Raw genomic sequence first — 17834 nt, 5'->3', positions numbered from 1 at the left:
TTAACACACACACAGTGGTATTTTCCCTACTTAACTTCATAACATTCCATATGTGTTCGATTTTCTTACGGTAACATGGTAAATGGCATATTCTTTATACACCAATTACAGAATTTGTTATTTTTGTTATATGATAGTTAAGATTGTCTGTTTTACAGGTGGATAATGGCAAAACAGTTGATGACATGGATCATAGGAGCTTAAAACTCATATCCATTGAGAAAAACAGAAGAACACAAGATGAATCACCTTCACTCAAATTAACACAAACAGCAGTCACAGATGTCAAGAACCTCCAAGCAGACCAGGACACAGATCAACAGCAGTTCATATCTATATCTGAAGAGAGGGATGCAACTATTCGACCATTAATAATAGATGTCAGAGAATTTACTGATGATAAAGATTTGAAATCAAGTGTCACTCTTGATTCATCTTGTGAGGGAGCACTCAACTCTGAAACCCCAACAGCTGTCCTTGACACAGAAGAGATAGATTTTGCATCTGAATCTGATTTCAAGCCGAAATCAAAGAAAGACTCATCAGCTAAACAACTTGCAAAGAAAGTATTTACTGTCATTTCAGATATTTTTTCACCTACAGCACCATCAGACAGTTATCAGTCATTGCAGCAAACACAATGTGATGAACCTGAAGACTCCACTTACACACGTGAATCCTCTCCTTCACATATCAAGAGTCAACAAAAGAGCTCTTCTGACACTGAGGAACCTGAAGTCTCAGACCCTGAAAGATTCCTGATGGAAAATGATGATGTGATATCAAGTGTTTCTGTAACAGAGGCGAGTAATATTAAAGCTCAGGAAGATATCCATCCAGGACAGACAGAAATACCAATACAGCTGAAAATCACTGAAGTAACAGAGACTGATATTAGAGAAGGTGAACAACTGGAACCACATCAGCCGACTGAAGAAAGCAAAGAAAATATCATAAAAACAGACACATCAAGTCACTTTGATGCTCACACTGGAGATGATTGTGATGTGGTGTCTGAAGCTCATCAGCATAATGTCAAAATAATGGAGAGACACGAGGAGGAGGTCACCAGTGACAAAAGCACAAATACACGAGTCACAGAGCTTTCAGGTGAAGCAAACAAATCAACCCAAAAGCCCACAAAAATTACAAAGAGCAGAAAGAAGACTAGAAAATCATCTGGCAAAGAACATACAAGCAGTGAAAGAAAGGTAGAGTTAAAGAGTCCTAACTTAACTGACTCACGACGCATTCAGACCTCTGACATAAGACTACCAGATAACACAGATACATCACTGGATGTGTCTTCAGATTCTAGTCAGTCAAACACTCCAGTGTCATTGAATATAGATGATAAACAACCAGAAGAATTGTTCATTGTACAGACAGATACCTTAAAACTCATACAACCAGAAAATGTGAATAAACAGTCAGAGACGGTTACCATCACTCAAACTACACCCGTCAACACCGAGACAACAGCTGATCATCCTTCTGATGATGTGACAGCAGTTGAATCTGTGTATTTAACTTGTATAGGAACCTCAAAATCAATGCCTACAAATGCTTCAGATTTTGTGAGAGCTGAATCTAAAACACAAAATCCTCCAATACTCCCATCACAGTCAAAACTCATCATTCAGTCTGAAACACAGTGGACCACATTATCAGACAGCAGTTTATCTTTGAAATCAAGTGAAACTCATGCTTCATCCTGTTGTGTTCTACTCAACCCTGAAACCCCAACACCAGTCTTTACAACAGAACTAGTCTCAGATCTTGGCAAACTCAACCAGAATCTTAGTTTCCCAGACCCTGAAACAAAACTGAATACTGTTTCAGATGATCAGCTTGATGAGAACATCAACACTGATCATGTTGAACCTGCTCAGGAAGACATTGGTCGTAAACATGATGTCAGTCCTACACCTGAGAAGGACTCGTCGACGGATCTTGTGTCTGTTTACCCAGAGAATAAAGAAGCTGCAAGACCTGGAACTACAAAGAAAGTATTTACTATTATTTTGGATGTTGATGAGCCTACATCAGATCAGTTTCAGTCACTGAACCTGACACAATTTGAGGATCCTGAAGATTCTTCTCATACAAATGAACCCTCTCATTCAGATATCAAGAGTCAACACAAGAGTTCTACAGACACCGAGAAGACTGAAGATCAAAACCTGGAAAGAGATCTTTCAGACGAGGGTTATATCAAATTAAAAATCTCTACATCAGAAAAGGATAGGTTTGAATCTCATGATGAAAAAGATACAGTACAGCCTGAAAAGAAACAAACTACACTTATCCAGAGGAAAACACCTGATGTCAAGGTGATAGACAATAGCAAAGGTGAAATAGAGGAACCACATCAGGTGACTGTAGAAGGTCAACATTCAGTCGTACAAACATTAACATCCAACCAACTTGATGTTCACACTGGAGAGGACAGTGATTTGGGGTCTTCGCTCGACCAACCGGATGTCACAATAGTTGAGACTCATGAGGATGAAGTGGCTGGTGACAAAAACAAACATGCAGATGGGAAAAAGTTCTCAGATAAACCCCTACGAAAGCCTCCACATATTGCTAAGAGTAAAAAGAAGAACAGAAAATCACCTGAAACTGAACAGACAAGCAGTGTTGGCAGTAGAGAGCTGAAGATGAAAGGTTATAAATCGAAGTGCGGAACTGACTCAGAAACCCTTCAGACCTCTGAGTTTAAGCCACAGGACACTACAGAAACATCAGTGACTGTGTCATTAGAATCTTATCATTCAAACACGGAGACTGTATATCCACATTCAGTGACTGTAAGCATCTCTCATGTTGGAGCTGAAGGTACGAATGTTACAGATGTCTGTTCTCTGGATGATGTGGCCTTAACAGAAGTGAAATCTGCACAGTCAGTACAAACTAAAGCCTCTACAGTAATAGCAACTGATGCATCACAAATTCCTACCAGACCAAATTCTGATACAAAACTTGAGAGCCATCCTGAAGCACAGAGAATAACCCAACCACACCAGGACACAAATAAACTGCAATCCATTTCTGTCTCTGAAGAGAGGGATAAAACTCTACCTGTTATAAGAGATGATATCAGAGAATCTACTGATGATACAGATGTGAAATCAAGTGTCACTCATGACTCATCTTGTGAGGGACCACTCAACTCTGAAACCCCAACAGCTGTTCTCGACATTGCGTCTGAATCTGATTTCAAGCCTAAATCAGAGAAAGACTCATCAGCTAAAAAATTTGCAAAGAAAGTATTTAATGTCATTTCAGATATTTTTTCACCTACAGCACCATCAGACAGTTATCAGTCATTGCAGCAAACACAGCGTGATGAACCTGAAGACTCCACTTACACACGTGAATCCTCTCCTTCACATATCAAGAGTCGACAAAAGATCTCATCTGACACTGAGAAATCTGAATTCTTGCACCCTGAAAGAGTCCTGATGGAAAATTATGATGTGATATCAAGTGTTTCTTTAACAGAGGCGAGTAATATTAAAGCTCACGAAGACAAACAGTTAGGACAGACAGAACCCTTCACCCAGCAGAAATTCACTGAAGTAACAGAGACTGATATTAGAGAAGGTGAACAACTGGAACCACATCAGCCGACTGAAGAAAGCAAAGAAAATATCATAACAACAGACACATCAAGTCACTTTGATGCTCACACTGGAGATGATTGTGATGTGGTGTCTGGAGCTCATCAGCATAATGTCAAAATAATGGAGAGACACGAGGAGGAGGTCACCAGTGACAAAAGCACAAATACACGAGTCACAGAGCTTTCAGGTGAAGCAAACAAATCATCCCAAATGCCGACAAAAATTACAAAGAGCAGAAAGAAGACTGGAAAGTCATCTGGCAGAGAACATACAAGCAGTGATAGAAAGGTAGAGTTAAAGAGTCCTAACTTAACTGACTCACGACGCATTCAGACCTCTGACATAAGACTACCAGATAACACAGATACATCACTGGATGTGTCTTCAGATTCTAGTCAGTCAAACACTCCAGTGTCATTGAATATAGATAAACAACCAGAAGAATTGTTCACCGTTCAGACAGATACCATAAATCTCCTACAAACAGAAATTAATTATGAACAGTCAGAGACCGATACCATCACTCATGCTTCAGCTCTCCTTACGGATACAGCAGATGATCCTTCAGATGATGTGGCCTTAACAGCAGTGACATTTTTGCAATCAACACATAAAGAAACCTCAAAATCAATGCCAACAAAAGCCTCAGATTTTGTGAGAGCTGAATGTACAACACAAATTCCTCCAACACTCCCATCAGAGTCAAAACTCATCGTTCAGTCTGAAACACAGTGGACCACATTATCAGACAGCAGTTTATCTTTGAAATCAAGTGAAACTCATGTTTCATCCTGGTGTGATCCACTCAACCCTGAAACCCCAACACCAGTCTTTACAACAGAACTAGTCTCAGATCTTGGCAAACTCAACCAGAATCTTAGTTTCCCAGACCCTGAAACAAAACTGAATACTTTTTCAGATGATCAGCTTGATGAGAACATCAACATTGATCATGTTGAACCTGCTCAGGAAGATATAGGTCCTAAACATGATGTCAGTCCTAAACCTGAGAAGGATTTGTTGACGGATCTTGTGTCTGTTTTCCCAGAGAATGAAGAAGCTGCAAGACCTGGAACTACAAAGAAAGTATTTACTATTATTTTGGATGTTGATGAGCCTACATCAGATCAGTTTCAGTCACTGAACCTGACACAATTTGAGGATCCTGAAGACTCTTCTCATACACATGCACCCTCTCATTCAGATATCAAGAGTCAACACAAGAGTTCTACAGACACCGAGAAGACTGAAGATCAAAACCTGGAAAGAGATCTTTCAGACGAGGGTTATATCAAATTAAAAATCTCTACATCAGAAAAGGATAGGTTTGAATCTCATGATGAAAAAGATACAGAACAGCCTGAAAAGACACAAACTACACTTATCCAGAGGAAAACACCTGATGTCAAGGTGATAGACAATAGCAAAGGTGAAATAGAGGAACCACATCAGGTGACTGTAGAAGGTCAACATTCAGTCATACAAACAGTCACATCCAACCAACTTGATGTTCACACTGGAGAGGACAGTGATTTGGGGTCTTTGCTCGACCAACCGGATGTCACAATAGTTGAGACTCATGAGATGAAGTGGCTGGTGACAAAAACAAACATGCAGATGGGAAAAAGTTCTCAGATAACCCCCTTCGAAAGCCTCCACATATTGCTAAGAGTAAAAAGAAGAACAGAAAATCACCTGTAACTGAACAGACGTAGCAGTGTTGGCAGTAGAGAGCTGAAGATGAAAGGTTATAAATCTAAGAGCCCAACTGACTCAGAAACCCTTCAGACCTCTGAGTTAAAGCCACAGGACACTACAGGAACATCAGTGACTGTGTCATTAGAATCTTATCATTCAAACACTGAGTCTGTATTTCCACGTTCATTGACTGTTAGCTTCTCTCATGCTGGAGCTGAAGATACTAATGTCACAGATGTCTGTTCTCTGGATGATGTGGCCTTAACAGAAGTGAAATCTGCACAGTCAGTACAAACTAAAGCCTCTACAGTAATAGCAACTGATGCATCACAAATTCCTACCAGACCAAATTCTGATACAAAACTTGAGAGCCATCCTGAAGCACAGAGAACAACCCAACCACGCCAGGACACAAATAAACAGCAATCCATTTCTGTCTCTGAAGAGAGGGATAAAACTCTACCTGTTGTAAGAGGTGATATCAGAGAATCTACTGATGATACAGATGTGAAATCAAGTGTCACTCATGACTCATCTTCTGAGGAACCACTCAACTCTGAAACCCCAACAGCTGTTCTCGACATTGCATCTGAATCTGATTTCAGGCCTAAATCAGAGAAAGACTCATCAGCTAAAAAACTTGCAAAGAAAGTATTTAATGTAATTTCAGATATTTTTTCACCTACAGCACCATCAGACAGTTATCAGTCATTGCAGCAAACACAACGTGATGAACCTGAAGATTCCACTTACACACGTGAATCCTCTCCTTCACATATCAAGAGTCAACAAAAGAGCTCATCTGACTCTGAGAAATCTGAAGTCTTGCACCCTGAAAGAGTCCTGATGGAAATTGATGATGTGATATCAAGTGTTTCTGTAACAGAGGCGAGTAGTATTAAAGCTCAGGAAGAAAAACAGTTAGGACAGACAGAACCCTTCACCCAACAGAAAACCACTGAGGTCACAGAGACTGATATTAGAGAAGGTGAACAACTGGAACCACATCAGCCAACTGTAGAAAGCAAAGAAAAAATCATAAAAACAGACACATCAAGTCACTATGATGTTCACACTGGAGATGACAGTGACGTGGTGTCTGGAGCTCATCAGCACGATGTCACAATAATGGAGAGACATGAGGAAGAGGTCACCAGTGACAAAAACAAACATGCACAAGAGAAAAAGTTATCAGATGTAACAAAGAAACCACTAAAGCCTCCAAATATTGCTAAGGGTAGAAAGAAGAACAGAAGACCACCTGACACTGAACAGACAAGCAGTGTTAGCAGTAGAAAATTGAAGACACCTATTTGTAAACACAAGAGCACAACTGGTTCTGAAATCCTTCAGGACACTACAGAAACACCACTGACTGTGTCTTCAGAAACTAGTCAGTCAAACATAGAGACTATAGATCAACATTCAGTAAATTTTAGCATCTCTCACACTGGAGCTGAAGGTACTAATGTCACAGATGTCTCTATTCCAGATGATGTGGCCTTAACAGAAGTGAAATCTTCACAGTCAGTACACACTAAAGTCTCTACAGTAATTGCAACTGATGGAACACAAATTCCTTCCACACTGGTTTCAGAACTTGACCGCCATTATGAAACACTAAGAACAACCCAACCATGTCAGGACACGGATAATCAGGAATCTATATCTGCCTCGAAAGATAGGGATGAAACTGGACCTGTAATAAGAGATGATGTAATAGAGTCCACTGACGATACAGATTTGAAATCGAGGGTCACTCTTGACTCTTCTTGTGAGGGACCACTCAACTCTGAAACCCCAACAGCTGTCCTTGACATAGTAAAGGAAGATTTTGCTTCTGAATCTGATTTTAAACATAAACCTGAGAAACACTCATCAGCTAAAAAACTTGCAAAGACAGTATTTACTGTCATTTCAGATATTTTTTCACCTACAGCACCATCAGATAGTTATCAGTCATTGCAGCAAACACAACGTGATGAACCTGAAGACTCCTCTTACACATGTGAATCCTCTTATTCACATATCAAGAGTCAACACAAGGGCTCAACTGACACTGAGGAACCTGAAGTTTTAACACCCGAAAGACAGGAAGATATCCAACCAGGTCAGAGAAAAACACCAATAAAGCTAAAAACCTTTGACTTTAGAAAAGACAAGAAAGAGGAACCACAGCAGCCAACTGTTAAAGGTAAAGATACAATCATAAAAACACAAACATTAAGCCACTTTGATGCTCACACTAGAGATGAGAGTGATGTGGTTTCTGGGGTTCACCAGCATGATGTCACAATAATGGAGAGACATGAGGAGGAGGTCACCAGTGACAAAACAAGAAATGAACCAGACACAGATGTTTCAGGTGAAGCAAACAAATCATCCCAAAAGCCCACAAAAATGGCTAAGAGTAAACAGAAGACTAGAAAATCATTTGCCAAAGAACACACAACCAGTGAAAGCAGTAGAAAATTGAAGACACCTAGCTGTAAACATGAGAGCACAACTAATTCAGATATTCTTCAGACCTCTGAGATAAAGCCACAGGACACTACAGGAACATCACTGACAGTGTCTTCAGAATCTTGTCATTCAAACACTGAGACTGTAGATCAACATTCAGTGACTTTAAGCATCTCTCATCTCTCAAGTACTAATGTCACAGATGTCTGTTCTCTGGATGATGTGGCCTTAACAGAAGTGAAATCTGTACAGTCAGTACACACTGAAGCCTTTGCAGTAATGTCACCGGATGCTTCTGATGTTGGGATATTTGAGTGTGTAAAACAAATTCCTTCCACACTGATTTCAGAGTCAAAACTTGACATCCATTCTGAAGCACAGAGAACAACCCAACCACATCAGAAAACAGATAAACAACAATTCATTTCTGCCTCCGTGGAGAAGGATGATACTCAACCTGAAATAAGAGATGCTGAAAATATAAAGGGAGATTTTTCATCAGAATCTGATTTCAAACCCGAACCTGACAGACACCTATCAGCTAAACAACTTGCAAAGACAGCATGTACTGTCATTTCAGATAATTTTTCACCTACAGCACCATCAGACAGTTATCAGTCACTGGAGCAAACACGTGACGAACCTGAAGATTCCTATCGCTCACATGAATCCTCTCAGTCACTTTTCAAGAGTCAACACAAGAGCTCAACTGACACTGAGAAACCTGAAGTGTTAACACCTGAAAGTGTCCTGTCAGAAGATGACAAAGTGACACCAAGAGTTTCTGTATCAGAGGAGGGTAATATTAAAGCTCAGGAAGACAAACAGTTAGGACAGACAGAACCTTCCACCCAGCAGAAATCCACTGAGGTCACAGAGACTGATATTAGAGAAGGTAAACAAGAGGGACCACATCAACCGACTGTAGAAGACCAACATACAATCATGAAAACAACCATATTTAGCCACTTTGATGTTCACACTGGATATGACAGTGATGTGGTGTCTGGAGCTCATCACCACGATGTCACAATAATGGAAAGACATGAAGAGGAGGTCACCAGTGACAAAAGCACACCAGACCCCGAGCTCTCAGGTGAAGCAAACAAATCATCCCAAAAGCCCACAAAAATTACTAAAGGTAGAAAGAAGACTAGAAAATCATCAGGCAAAGAACACACAAGCAGTGATAGTAGTAGAGAGCTGAACACTGTTCATTCCAAACATACAAACTCAACAGACCCTGAATGTATTCAGACCTCTGACATAAGCCTACCAGACCTCACAGATACATCCTTAAAACTCATACAACCAGAAAATGTGAATTAACAGTCAGAGACGGTTACCATCACTCAAACTACACCCGTCAACACCGAGACAACAGCTGATCATCCTTCTGATGATGTGACAGCAGTTGAATCTGTGCAGTTAACATATATAGAACCTCAAAATCAATGCCAACAAAAGCCTCAGATTTTGTGAGAGCTGAATGTACAACGCAAATTCCTCCAACACTCCCATCAGAGTCAAAACTCATCGTTCAGTCTGAAACACAGTGGACCACATTATCAGACAGCAGTTTATCTTTGCAGGTAAGATTCTGTTTTTGTGCAGAAATTACAGGAAGTATTATGTAATTAGTATCACATGGCTTTCTCTTACCACCTAAACTAAAAAATACTCATATACAGTGCTATTTCACCAACTTGCTTTCATATCATTTTTTATCTGTTCAATTTACTTATTGTAACATTATAAAATGAAATGTTCTTTATAAATTAATGCATTACAGAATTTGGTATTGTTGGGACCTTATAGTTAAGCTTGTATGTTTTGTAGGTGCATTATGACAGTGCAGAGGATCGTAAGAGCTTAAAAGTCATACCCATTGAGGAAAAAAGAAGAACACAAGATGAATCACATTCACTTGAATCAACACAAACAGCAGTCACAGATATTGAGAACCTCCCAGAAGACCAGGACGCAGATCAACATCAGTTTGTATTTAGACCTGAAGAGAGGGATGAAACCAGACCTGTAATGACCGAAGATGATAAAGAATTCACTGATGATACAGAAGTGAAATCAAGTGAAACTCATGCTTCATCCTGCCGTGATCTCTTCAACCCTGAAACCCTAAAACCTGTCTTTACCACAGAACCAGACTCAGATCTTAACAAACTCGACCTGAATGTTACTTTCTCAGATCCTGAAATAAAACTAAATGCTGTTTTAGATGAGCAGTTTGCTGAGAGGATTCACACAGATCATGTTGAACCTGCTCAGGAAGATTTTGCTCCTAAACTTGATGAGGACTCGTCGACTGATTCTGTGCCTGTTTACCCAGAGAATAAAGAAGCTACAAGAGCTGCAAAGAAAGTATTTGCTATAGTTTTGGATGTTGATGACCCTACATCAGATCCGAATCAGTCACTGTACCTGACACAATTTGAAGATCTTGAAGACTCTTTTCCCACAGATGAATCTTCTCATTCAGATATCAAGAGTCAACACAAGAGTTCTTCTAATACTGAGAGAACTGAAGACCAAAACCTGGATACAGGCCTCACAGACAAGAGGGAAATGAAACCATATGTGGTGTCAGTACAGCCTGAACAGAAGCAAACTACACTTGACCAGCTGCAAACACTTGATATCACAGAGATTGACATTAGCAAAGGTGAAAAAGAGGAGTCACGTAAGTTGACTGTAAAAGTTCAACACTCAATCATAAAAACAGACACATCAAACCAAAGTGGAGAAGATGTGGTGTCTTTGCTTCACCAGCCTGTCACATTTGACAAAAACAAAAATGCACAAGACAAAGAGTTTTCAGATGAAGCAAAGAAACCACTGACTAGACAAACCAAGCCTCCAAATATTGCTAAGGATAAAAAGAAGAGCAGAAAATCACCTGACACTGAACAGACAAGCAGTGTTAGCAGTAGAGAGCTGAGGATGAAAAGCCCAACTGACTCAGAATCCCTTCAGACATCTGAGATAAAGCCACAGGACACTACAGAAACATCACTGACAGTGTCTTCAGAATCTAGTCTGTCAAACACAGAGACTTTAGATCAACATTCAGTGACTGTTAGCTTCTCTCATGCTGGAGCTGAAGGTACTAATGTCACAGATGTCTGTTCTCTGGATGATGTGGCCTTAAGAGAAGTTAAATCTGTACAGTCAGTACACACTAAAGTCTCTACAGTAATACCAACTGATGCATCACAAATTCCTACCACACAATGCTCTGTGTCAAAAGTTGACATCCACCCTGAAGCACAGAGAACAACCCAACCACGCCAGGACACAAATAAACAGCAATCCATTTCTGTCTCTAAAGAGAGGGATGATACTGGAACTGATATTTTTTCACCTACAGCACCATCAGACAGTTATCAGTCATTGCAGCAAACGAATTGGGATGAACCTGAAGATTCCTCTTACACATGTGAATCCTCTCATTCACATATCAAGAGTCAACACAAGAGCTCAACTAACACTGAGAAACCTGAAGTCTCACACCCTGAAAGACCCCTGACAGAAAATGAATCTGCAAATATTAATGTTGAAGCTCAAGAGCGCATTATACTAGAACAGAGGGAAACACTAATTTGCCCTAAAACTCTGGAAGTCACGGAGATTGACATTAGAGAGGTTAAAAAAGAGGAACCACAACGGCTGGCAATGACAGGCCAACATACAATCTTAAAAATAGAGACATCAAGCCACTTGATTACAGATGACAGTGATGTGGTGTCTGGGGTTCATCAGCATGATGTCACAATAATGGAGAGACATGAGGAGGAGGTCACAAGTGACAAAACAACAAATGCAACAGACACCAAGCTCGCAGGTCAAGTAAACAAATCACCCCAAAAGCCCAGAAATATTACTAAGACCAGAAAGAAGACTAGAAAATCTGGCAAAGAACATACAAGCAGTGATAGTGAGTTACAGACTCCTCAATCCAAACATCCAAACACAACAGATTCAGAAACCTCAAAATTAATGCCAACAAAACCCTCAGATTTTGTAAGAGCTGAATGTACAACACAAATTTCTCCAATACTCCCATCAGAGTCAAAACTCATCGTTCAGTCTGAAACACAGTGGACCACATTATCAGACAGCAGTTTATCTTTGCAGGTAAGATTTTGTTTTCTCAATACAATTCACAAAGAAAAACATTTATTAATATGCACAAGTATCAAAGATTTTTCTCTAAGTGTTTAATGAGATATACTCAAATGCTGTGCCATTTTACTAATTTACTTATAATAATAATAATTCCAAATCAGTTTGATTTTCTATTTTCTGTTGGCACAATGACGAATAAAATATTTAATATGAAATCATGTAGGCGTATACCTTTTACAATTTTTATTATTGGGTCACAATCTTACAGGTGGATACTGGCAGTGGAAAGGATGACATGGGTCATAAAAGTATAAAACGTATACCCATAGAGAAAAAAAGACGGACACAGGATGAATTAGCATCACTTGAATCAACAGAAGAATCAGTCACAGATGTTGAGAGCATCCCACCAGAACATGACACAGATCCACAGCAGATTATATACAGATTTGAAGAGAGGGAAGAAACCAGACCTGTAATGACAGAAGATATCAGAGAATTCACTGATGATACAGAAGTGAAATCAAGTGAAACTCATGCTTCATACTGCGTTGATCCACTCAACCCTGAAACCCCAAAACCTGTCTTTACCATAAGACTAGACTCGGATTCTAACAAACTGAATTTTGAAACAAAATTAACTACTGTTTCAGATGATCAGCTTGATGAGAACATCCTCCCCGAATATGTTGAATCTACTAGTGGAGATTTCGGTCCTAAACTTGATATCGGTCCTAAACCTGAGGAAGACTTATCACCTGATCCTATGTCTGTTGCCCTTACCCAGTTGAAAACACCTGATGTCATTGAGATTGACATTAGAAAAGATGAAATAGAGGAACCACGTCAGAAGACTGTAGAAGGTCAACATTCAATCCTAAATACAAACACATCAAACCAAGTGGAAGTCCAGACTGGAGAAGACAGTGCTTTGGGCTCTGTACTTCTTCAGCCTGACGTCTCAATAATTAAGACTCATGAGAATGAAGTTGGTGGTGACATGTACAAACATGCGCAAGAGAAAAAGTTCTCAGATGAAGCAAACGAACCGCTACAAAAGCCTCCAAATATTGCTAAAGGTAGAAAGAAGAACAGAAAATCACCTGAAACTGAACAGACAAGCAGTGTTTGCAGTAGAAAAACCAAAAGCCCAACTGACTCAGAAATCCTTCAGATCTCTGAGTTAAAGCCACAGGACACTACAGAAGCATCACTGACTGTGTCTTCAGAATCTAGTCAGTCAAACATTTCAAAAGCAGAATGCAAACATCCTGGAGGAATGGACACTGTGCAAAAATCTTTTATCATCTCTGAATCATGTTTAAATTCCTCAGATGACCATCCCTCAGAAGTTGTCCATTCAACGTCATCAGTACAGTCAACACATGCATGGGCTTCACAACCAGTGGCAACAGATCCGACACCTTGTGTGAGAGTTGAACAAACAGCACATAGTCCCACAACACTCCCATCAGAGTCAAAACTCAGCAGTTACATTGATCCACAGAGACCTGAAGTGTTGGACAGCAGTCTACTTTTGCAGGTAAGATTATGTTTATCAGTACAGATTCTAAAACACAGTGGACCCATCCACTTCTATCATTCTTCAAATGTTTTCTTTTTTTGTGTGTGGCACAATGAAAATTACTTCAGTTATTTAAAACATTTTGCATGAATAAACTGTTAATGTAAGTCTGACTACACACTGAAGAAGACATTATTGGAAACGTTTGTGTCTTTGTCCACCAATGATGGAATGTATCTCTGTGAGTGCGAATCGTTTTGTATGAAGAAAGTTTGTAGATTAACGCACTTCAACAACAAAAGAAAGAACAAGAGCGCAGTTCAAAGTCTTACTGTAACAGTTTTGTTTACTTGTTTTGCAGGTGACCTCTGACAGTGCTGTGGATGACATCGACCATGGGAGCGAAACAGTCGTGCCTAGTGAGGAAAACCGAGGTACACCAGATATAACACAGGCATCTTTCTTAGTACAACATGAAACCGCAGATGTGAAGAGCCTCCCACAGGGCGAGGACACAGGGAAACAGCAGTTCATGTTTGTACCTGAAAAGAGGGATGAAACTCAACCTGTAATAAGAGATGACTTTGATGATACATGTGTGAAATCAGGTGTCAGTCATGACTCATCAAGCGTCGGTTCACTCAACCCTGAAATCCCCAAACCTGTTCTTACCACTGAACTGATCTCGGATCCTACCAAACCCAACCAGATCTCATTGACACAGCTAGATTCTTCAACATCAGTTGTTCATGATGAAACCACAGAGATGTCGGAGAATAGGTTGAAAGATTTAGAACAATGCGTTGATGTCGCTACAGATGAACAACATGCTGTAACAAGTGAAAACTCTTGTTCAGATATCAAGAGTCATCACAGGAGCTCCTCTGACTCTTGGAAACCTGAGGACCATGGATTAGGCCCTATAGAAAAGGTTGATGATATATCAGGTGTCTCAGAGAAGGATAATGAAGCGGACATGGATGTAATTCCATATGTGGAATCGGTAGACATACATATAGCTACCTCCGAAAGCCTTCAGACATCTTTGCTGGACGTCACAGATTCATCTCTGAATGTGTCTGTTGACACTAGTCAGCCAGACACTACAGTGTTGTTGAAAACAGAAGGCACAGTAGAGAAACATTCAATGGTAGGCCCACAGTCAGAGACTGAGGATAAACATATAAAGACGGTTAGCTTGATTCTTGCTGGAGCTGTCCACACTGATGCCAAAGAGGAATGTCCTCCAGATGATGTGATTGTAACAGCATTGGAATCTGTGCAGTCCATGCCAACAGATGTTTCAGCTGAGTGTGTCACACAAATTCCTACAACACTCAAATCCGAGCCAAAAGTCAAAATCATCCACACTGAAGAACAAGGAGCTGATGATTCAGGTGGCCGTTTCCATATGCAGGTGAGATTCATTTTATATTTGCTTTGACATTAAAAAGAATTCATAGGTAACATAATTTTTTAAGGCATATATAACATCTTCAAGCACTTTTTGGACGGGAAATTGCAGTGTTTTTCCATAAATGATTTATCTAAGTCTGGTATTTTTATTTATTTATGTTCACAATTAAAATCAGAAACATCCCCTCCAAAAAAATGTTTGTGTGACATCTCTCAGCCTGAGAGTGTGACAATGTTGACTGTCCAATAAACAGGCTATCAACTTCTAACAATACAATCGATGGCCGAAGGATTAAATATAGCCCGCCCCATATTTTTTCTCATTTCAATCCATTACATTTAGCTGAAAACACCATTGCAACTTCAGTTTCATTGCTTACTTTAAAAGGTTTTTAAGTAGCCTTTTTATAGATATTTAATATCATCAATTTTTTATAATGTGCAGTATGTCTAAAATAATTTTCCTCATTTTATGTGCGTCGACAAAATGTTAATTTTACCATTTGAAAATTTCTGTAACACCGAGTGCACAGAAGGCATGTGACTGTACGTGTGTTTATTGCTCAAAGTCAAAAACAGAGTCACGGACAGGCACAAAATCAGAGACGGACAGTAAATCCATACAACAGCCAGAAAAGGAGTAGAAAAACAAAGAGTAGAAAACAATGAGAAGTACAAACTGTGATGACATACATTACTTAACAATAAATGTGTGCAAGACCAGGTCTATTTATGGGCAATTCCAGTGTAACTGATGTGACATTTTTTGTCAAAACCTGAAATATAAACTCTGAGAGAATGTATTTATTACCAATATAATGAACCATTAGTTCATATTTTTCTAAACCCAAAAGCCTGGACAGAATCATATCCGTCTGTGCACAAGTTTTCTATTTAAGATGAGGGAATAACGTGTTATGGATTCGACAAGTTTTTGAAAGACAGCATAATTTGTAGGATTTTAATCAAAATGCACAAACCAGAAGCAATAATACCCAACAAAAGTAGGAGGGACGGCTCTTAATAGGACATAAAATTGTATTTTTTGATGTGTCGCTTATGAGGAATAAAGCCCGTTATGTAAGTAACAATTCTAAAAGCCCTTATACGAGTGTAATGAGTGGATTGTAAGATGTGGGCGTGGATATCAATACAAAAATGAAAGTGACTGCTTAACAATTGTAAAGTCATAACTGTTTTTTTTGCTGTATTTTTAAGTTGTCAGTACTTCCTGTAACAGTGATTCTTTTGAGTTTTCCTAAGAATTCACCACACCTAAATGGGACGGCTCATCTCCCAATTTGGCAGCATTCCTTTATTCCCTCTGAAACTGTGATGCAACAGAATTGATAGCAGAGCTGTTTCGAATGGAGCTTTGAAAGCAGGTGGAAGCTGTGTTGTGGTGAACTTTTGCAATTTAATATGAATCAACCCTTTCTCATTTTGTAGAATGAAGAAGAAATGCACAAATCTAATCCGGATCAATCTGGGAGGCACAAATTCTCACGAAAAATAAGGTCAGAATCAGATGGCGAGGATAAGACGAGGCAGGCAGAGCGCCGTGCAGGGGCACATGTGTGGGCTGTTTTAAGAGACGCTGTCACTAATGTTCAGCCACTTGTGGCGACCAGCCATGCTTCTGAGGTAAGTTTATGAATGTATCATATTTTCTTTATTTTTCAAAATGAAACAAAAAAACTGTAGAAAACTATGGTGTGGTAAACATTTAAGCTTTTGACCTGGTAGAAGTAACCTACTGAAAATTTCATTTAGATGCATTTATATTTAGAATATGTTTTCATTATATAGTATGTTATGCATGTTATGCAATACAGATCACAAGTCGCACGCGATGCACAAAATAGTGTAAACTTTTATAGCCATTTAGAGATTCTTTAATAAACAGACATAAATAGAAATTATTCCAACTTAAAAGCACAAAACAAAACAAAACTTTAGGTTCCCTCTCAAATATAAGTACACTTACAGTGTGAGAGGTCTTTATCAGATAATGTTGTCTGTCTGTGATCTGTCTTGGAATTGATGTCCATCTATTCCCTCGAGGCTTTTGAGAGGAAATTACACAGGAAGGAGGCTGTTGAGATTTCCTGTGTTCTGTGCTGCTTTAAACCACAATTGTCTTTTTCGCTCTGTGTTTTCAAATGCTCACTAGAGAAACTTTGGTTTTAATTTTGACAGGAGACCAGGTCAGGTGTGGCTGCCTGCCTTCAGCACTCATTGCTTACGGAGTCAGAGATCAGTCTTGCATGGACTCTCCTGCAGGTTTTCAGATGCCGGTACAGACCAGCACAACTTAGCATTTCACATGCGACCCGCCAGCTGGAAGAAGCTAAGGTACAGTAATTCTCTCATTGCAGTGGTTCCTCCAAACATCTATAGCTATTCACCCGGAAAGATCTTATGTTGGTTGCGGCTTCTGTACCCTGACTGAATGTTCACTATAGCTTCAAACATTTTGACACATTTCCTCTTTGAACAATTGTCTCAATATACTATACCTTCTTAATGTCTTACTTTCATCTTTGAACTTCTATTTATATTTAAATAACATTTTCTGAGATACATTTATGAAACCACATTTGGATTGAATCTGGAGGTCTATAACCATTCAAATGTCCATTAACAAATTGTATTATGTTTTAACGTGATGCCCTCCTGGATGTTTTAGACCTGCAGGCAATGTGTCCTGGAGCAGGTGGCTAGACTACCTCATTATGAAGCTACCAGAGAGCCCTCAACAGAGGCCAAGCCGAGCTTGGAGGGAATATGCAATGCAACACTGAAGAATGCCTCTACCCTAGTAGAGTATAAAAAAGCACAGCTTGAGCTGGTTACACAGTACCGCCACCAAACCTGTACTCTTACAGATACACTGCAATCCTTGGAAGAAGAAATCAGCACAATAACACTGTGAGTTCCTTGATGTTTTAGTCTGTGCG

At 39.5% G+C, this 17834-nt stretch overlaps 1 protein-coding gene across 1 annotated transcript in view; it reads left to right on the top strand.

The window, feature by feature from the left end:
* The window catches only part of LOC130433944 (uncharacterized), a 100542-nt gene that overhangs the window by 35759 nt on the left and 46949 nt on the right, over positions 1-17834 (top strand). Inside the window, 9 exon segments of the mRNA XM_056763751.1 lie at positions 159-5314; positions 5345-9110; positions 9239-9382; positions 9630-11942; positions 12202-13476; positions 13820-14875; positions 16324-16518; positions 17074-17229; positions 17564-17805. Coding sequence (XP_056619729.1) covers positions 159-5314; positions 5345-9110; positions 9239-9382; positions 9630-11942; positions 12202-13476; positions 13820-14875; positions 16324-16518; positions 17074-17229; positions 17564-17805 — 14303 coding nt within the window.

The sequence above is a fragment of the Triplophysa dalaica genome, chromosome 13 (genome assembly GCF_015846415.1).
Source record: "Triplophysa dalaica isolate WHDGS20190420 chromosome 13, ASM1584641v1, whole genome shotgun sequence".
Classification (NCBI taxonomy): Eukaryota; Metazoa; Chordata; class Actinopteri; order Cypriniformes; family Nemacheilidae; genus Triplophysa; species Triplophysa dalaica.
The sequence above is the reverse complement of the archived record's forward strand: the minus strand, read 5'-3'. Positions and strand labels throughout refer to the sequence as shown.